The 6,420-nt window shown below is 41.8% G+C and overlaps 2 protein-coding genes across 2 annotated transcripts; both read left to right on the top strand.

The window, feature by feature from the left end:
• The first annotated feature begins 261 nt into the window (after positions 1-261).
• On the top strand, positions 262-999 carry LOC148002719 (endogenous retrovirus group K member 10 Gag polyprotein-like). Its single transcript, XM_087574827.1, has one exon. The coding sequence runs from the start codon at positions 262-264 to the stop codon at positions 997-999; it is 738 nt and encodes a 245-aa protein (XP_087430953.1).
• Positions 1,000-4,568: 3,569 nt separating this feature from the next.
• Positions 4,569-6,157, top strand: LOC148002718 (endogenous retrovirus group K member 19 Env polyprotein-like). The gene is given in 2 exon segments (XM_087574826.1): positions 4,569-4,770; positions 4,773-6,157. Coding segments are annotated over 2 exon segments (1,587 nt in total).
• Positions 6,158-6,420: the final 263 nt, after the last annotated feature.

The following is a 6,420-nucleotide window of genomic DNA, read 5'->3' as shown; positions in this document are numbered from 1 at the left end:
AGATATCACCATGATGATTATCTGGTCTTTACAGTGAAAAAGGGATCCAAGGGATCTAAAGCACGCCCAATACCAGCCGCTCACAGAAAACTACTACCTCCAGTGGGTTTCGCAGGGGCCATGGCTCAAGCTAGGGAGCAAGGTGACACTTCCTTCATTTTCCCAGTGGTCTATACAGGAGACAGTGATGATGAAGATTCCCCCACATGAGAACCATTACCCCTAAAAACATTAAAGGAATTACAAGCTGCAATACGAACCATGGGGCCTTCGGCGCCCTACACTATACAGATAGTGGACATGGTGGCCAGCCAATGGTTAACTCCGCATGACTGGCACCAGACTGCCAAAGCAACTCTCTCCCCGGGGGATTATATCCTCTGGAGGACAGAATATGAAGACAAGAGCAAAGAAACTGTACAAAAATCCTCAGGAAAAAGGGGGCCCGAGGTAACTTTAGAGATGATGCTGGGGACAGGAGCATTTGTTGCCCCTGCTTCTCAGGTAAAAATACCCAAGTTTATCCTAAAAGAGGTTACTACCAACGCTGTTTTGGCCTGGAGAGCAATCCCGCCTCCTGGGTCAAAAAAGACTGTCTTGGCAGGAATAAAACAAGGAAATGAGGAATCTTATGAGACCTTTGTCTCTAGACTGGAGGAAGCTATCCACAGAATGATGCCCCCAGGAGAAGGGGCTAAAATGCTCTTAAAGCAATTGGCATGGGAAAATGCTAATTCACTATGCCAGGATCTTATAAGATCAGTGAGAAAAACGGGAAGTATACAGGACTATGTCAAGGCCTGCATAGATGCCTCTCCTACAGTGGTACAGGGGATGGCCTATGCTGCTGCCATGAGAGGACAGAAGTACGAAGCCTTTGTTAAACAAACATATGGAGGAAACAATGCTAGGGACAACTCTGGCCCCACTTGTTACTCATGTGGAGAAGTGGGACATTTAAAAAAAGATTACGGGGTTGGGGATTTAGCTCAGTGGTAGAGCGCTTGCCTAGGAAGCGCAAGGCCCTGGGTTCGGTCCCCAGCTCCCAAAAAAAAAAAAGATTACAAAAGAGGTCAAGGGGAGGGCAAACGCCCCCCTCCTGGCCTTTCCCCGCGCTACAAGAAGGGCAGGCATTGGAAAAGTGAGTGTAGATCAAAGTATGACAAGGATAGAAATTTGATTACAGATAAAAAGGAAGAAGAAACAAAAAACTAGATGAGGGGCAGCCTCTCAGCCCCATACAAAGAGAGAAAAATAAAGGTCAAACATCGGAGTTAAACCCCGAGGCAATTCCATTCACTATTCATTACCTACACCCGGAAGCGCGGGTTTAGATCTCTCTTCCAAGTTCGATGTCATCATTTCTATGGAAGAAGGGACGGTTTTAGTCCCTACAGCAGTAAGGGGAACTCTACCTGATGGAGTTACAGGGCTCCTTATAGGAAGAAGTTCCAACTATAAGAAGGGCCTAGAGGTCCTTCCAGGAGTCATAGATACAGATTATCAAGGGGAAATAAAAATTATGGTTAAAACAACCAAACATACAGTCATCATACACCAAGGAGAGCGTATCGCCCAGATATTACTCTTGCCATATTTAAAGCTGCCCAATCCAGTGCTCCAGTCAGAAAGAGGACTGGGAGAGTTTGGATCTACTGACCACATACATTGGGTCAAAGAAATCAAGGAAAGCAGGCCAATGCTCACTATTTATCTTAATGGTAGAAAGTTTGTAGGCCTTCTTGACACAGGGGCAGATAAGACATGCATTTCAGGAAAAGACTGGCCTTCTCATTGGGCCATCCATCAAACAGAGAATTCCCTACAGGACTTAGACATGGCCTCAGGAATAGCAAGAAGCAGTGAGCCTCTGATTTGGGAACATGAGAACAAGACAGGTAACATACAGCCTTATGTCATACCTACATTACCATTTACCCCCTGGGGAAGAGACATTATGAAAGACATGGATGTAAAATTGGTCACAACAGAACAGGATTTTTGATGGGGGCCATTGAGGACAACCTGTTCGCAGATCAAATATCGTGGAGATCTGAGCAGCCTGTATGGCTCAATCAATGGCCCCTAAAAGAAGAAAAATTACAAGCTTTACAGGAATTAGTCCAGGAACAATTGAGGCTAGGACACATAGAGGAAACCATAGCCCATGGAACACTCCGGTGTTTGTTATAAAGAAGAAATCAGGTAAATGGAGATTACTACAAGACCTAAGGGCAATTAATAGCACCATACATGACATGGGGGCCCTCCAGCCTGGACTGCCATCCCCGGTGGCAGTCCCCAAGAACTGGGAGGTAATAATTATAGATCTACAAGATTGTTTCTTTAATATAAAGTTACATCCTAAGGATTGTAAGAGATTTGCCTTTAGTGTTCCTTCTTCAAATTACCAACGACCCTATCAACGATATCAGTGAAAAGTACTCCCACAGGGGATAAAAAATAGTCCCACATTATGTCAAAAATTTGTGGATCAGGCCATTTCTTCCGTCAAGAAAAAATGTAAAAATTCATATATGATTCATTATATGGATGATATATTGATAGCCCACCCTCAGAGGGCCATAGTGGACCAACAATTATTTGACATTGTAAATGCTTTGGAGGAATTTGGCTTGATTGTCTCTGAGGAGAAAATTCAGAAATATGATAATTTGAAGTATTTAGGTACCAATATTAGAGATAATAATATAACATATCAGATATTACAGATAAGACATGATAGACTAAGAACGTTAAATGATTTTCAGAAGCCTTTGGGTAATATTAATTGGATCAGACCGTACTTGAAAATAACTACCGGAGAGTTGAAACCATTATTTGAGATACTTAATGGAGATCCTAACCCATATCTACCAGACAATTGACTATTGAGGCCTGTGACGCATTAAAGAAAGTAAATGAAAAATTGACTCTAACAAGGGTCCAACGCTTGGATCCTGCTGAAGAGTGGTCCTTGTACATTCTAAAAACTAATTATACCCCCACAGCCTGCCTGTGGCAGAATGGGATATTGGAATGGATTCATTTACCTCATATTTCACATAAAGTTTTGGTTTCTTATGATACCCTATGCACTCAATTGATTATCAAGGGAAGACACAGGTCTAAGGAATTATTTAGAAGAGATGTGTATATTATTGTCATCCCATATAATAAAGCTCAACTAGAACAATTATTACAAAAAAATGATGAATGGATCATATCCTTAATTGGCTTTACAGGGAAAATAATTTTCCATTTACCTCAGGACCCAGTTTTAACTTTTGTATTAGAAAATGAGGTGATTTTCCATAGAGGATATTCTAAAACTCCATTAGAAGATAGAATCAATATAATCACTGATGGCTCCTCAAGTGGACGATCAGTGGTGTGTATACAAAATAGGGACTCCATTATTAAGAAGAATTCAAGATATTCAGCTCAACAGGCTGAAATTAAAACAGTCTTAATAGCTTTTACAGAAGTAAAACAGGCTTTCAACATTTACACAGACTCCAAATATATATTTAACTTGTTTCCGGAAATAGAGTCGACAGTCCTGTCGCCGAGAACCAAGATTTATCTCAAATTAAAACAGTTACAAGAATCTATTCAACAGAGACAGAATAAATATTTTATAGGGCACGTGAGGGGCCACTCGGGGCTTCCAGGTCCTATAGCCCAAGGAAATACTTTAACAGATTCACTAACAAAAATCATACAGGCTGTAGAGACAGCTAAAAGAGTCATGATCTACATCATCAAAATGCTACTACACTTAGATATCATTTTCAAGTTACTCGTGAACAGGCACGAAAAATAATTAAATCTTGTCCTCATTGTCCAGATTGGGGACATACATTAAAGATGGGAGTTAATCCACGAGGATTAAAATCACATTTTATGGCAAATGGATGTGACTCACATATCAGAGTTTGGAAAATTGAGTTATGTCCATGTCACAGTGGACACCTACTCACACATGGTGTTTGCCTCTGCCAGAACGGGAGAGGCAGTGAAAGATGTAATACAACACCTGGTGCACAGTTTCTCTTACATGGGTATCCCGAAGAAAATAAAGACTGACAATGCACCTGCCTATGTGACAAAAACCTTAGAGCATTTTTATCAACAGTGGAACATAGCCCATGTCACAGGAATTCCATACAACCCACAAGGGCAAGCCATTGTGGAACATATACATTAGAATATTAAAGCACAGATTCAAAAGTTAAGGTCAACAGGTAAGTATACAACTCCCCATCAATTGCTTAGCCATTCCCTATTCGTTTTGAATCATGTAAATACAGATAACCAGGGGCTTACAGCCACCGAAAGACATTGGGCAGAGAAGGAGAGTGCTCCTAAACCCCTGGTCAGATGGAAAGACCAATTAACTGGCCTATGGAAGGGGCCAGATGTGCTAATTGCCTCTGGACGAGGCTATGCTTGTGTTTTCCCACAGGATGCCGAATCACCAATTTGGGTCCCAGACAGACTCATCAGGCCAGGCAAAGGAAACGGACATCCGTCCCCCATGCCGAAAGAGGCCGAACCGCCAGATAATGCGGAACCTGGCCAAAAAGATCAAGGCGACTCGCCTAGAGCTAAAAACAAAAACACGCCAGACGCCGACGTGGACACAGCTTAAAACCCTGACAGCTCAGGCAAAGGAAGTATTGAAGGCTACACATGCCCCGGAAACGACAACCTTGCTGTTTGTGGCTATGCTTACAGTCATGAGTGCGCCCACCACTTTAGGGGAAAGTTTTGGGCTTACTTACCAAAGCCACCCATATTACATCCTGTAGGGTGGGAGGTGTCGGATCACATCAAGGTTTTAACCAATCAAACATTAGTGATAGGGGGATCGCCTGACTTTCACCTTCTAAAGAACAGCTCGGGTTATGTAGATTTTGAGGGAAAGTCCGATTCTCTGCCAATTTGCTTCTCTTTCTCCCCTTCGGTGCCAGTGGGCTGTTTTCAAGTGGGAAAAAGGGTGTTTAACAGAGATACCCCCACCTTGGAAAATATCAAACCAGATGGAAAGGGCAATGGGCGGCATATGTGGGAATTGTGGATGACCACCGTGAGCGATAAAGAAGAAAAAAGACAACATTATACCACAGCAAAGAATCTTCCGCCGCGCTACCCCCATTACAAAACAGCATTTAAAAAGGACGCCCTTTGGGAGGGAGATGAGAATGCTTTCCCGCGCTGGCTTCCATGTGCCTTCCCTGACAATCGGGTAAGATTCTCTCCCTTAGGCGCTGCTAGACTTCTCTGGGACTTCTCCATGTCCTCACCTGATAAAGATCAGAGCAATTATCTCTCCTCCAACTCAAAACCTTATGGGAACTACGTGCCTCCAGTTGGAAAACTGATCAAAAGATGGTATGATGCGGGGTGGGTAGAACCGACATGGTTCTGGGAGCCACTCCACAGAGACCTCCCTGATAGACAGAACAAACCACTGATAGAACATCCAGAACTGTTCCGACTGGTTGCTTCTAGTGAGAAACTTTTGCTGAAGAAAACAGGAGCTGCTGATTATGATGCTGTTTCAGTTTCTGCTTGTGTTACCTATCCCTATGCAATATTAGTAGGATTGCCACAATTGATTAGCATAGATAAGGTTGAATCTATTTTTAGTATTAAGTGTACATCATGCAAGCTGATTAATTGCATTGATTCCACTGTATCGGGATCTGTTATATTGATTGTCAGGAGACCTCCTTATGTTTTGTTACCGGTAGACTTGGGAGATGAGCCATGGTTTGATGAATCTGCCATCCAGACTATTAGGTATGCTACGGGTTTGATTAGGGCAAAAAGATTTGTAACAGCCTTAATTCTAGGTATAACCACTTTGATAGCTATTGTTACTTCTTTTGCTGTTTCTACTACTGCTTTGGTTAAGGAAATGCAGATTGCCACTTTTGTTAATGATCTCCATAAGAATGTTACCCTTACATTATCAGAACAGAAGATTATAGATTTGAAATTAGAAACTAGATTAAATGCCCTAGAAGAGGTAGTATTAGAATTAGGACGAGATGTTACAAACAGTAAGACTAGGATGGCCACACGCTGTCACGCTAATTATGATTTTATTTGTGTGACTCCTTTACCTTATAATACTACAGAAAAATGAGAAAGGACCAAAACATATTTGCTAGACATAAGGGATGATGATAACATTTCTTATAATATTCAAGAATTGACGTCCTTAATCACAAAAATGAATAAGCAACATGTAGATGCAGTGGACCTCTCTAGATTGGCAAGATCCTTTGCGAATGGAGTTAAATCATTAAATCCAATCGATTAGACACAATATTTCATTTTTATTGGAGTTGGGATTTTACTACTTGTTGTTGTACTAATGATCTTCCCAATTATATTCCGATGCTTTAC

The sequence above is a fragment of the Rattus norvegicus genome, chromosome 10, assembly GCF_021556685.1.
Source record: "Rattus norvegicus strain SHRSP/BbbUtx chromosome 10, alternate assembly SHRSP_T2T, whole genome shotgun sequence".
NCBI classification, from domain to species: domain Eukaryota; kingdom Metazoa; phylum Chordata; class Mammalia; order Rodentia; family Muridae; genus Rattus; species Rattus norvegicus.
The sequence above is the reverse complement of the archived record's forward strand: the minus strand, read 5'-3'. Positions and strand labels throughout refer to the sequence as shown.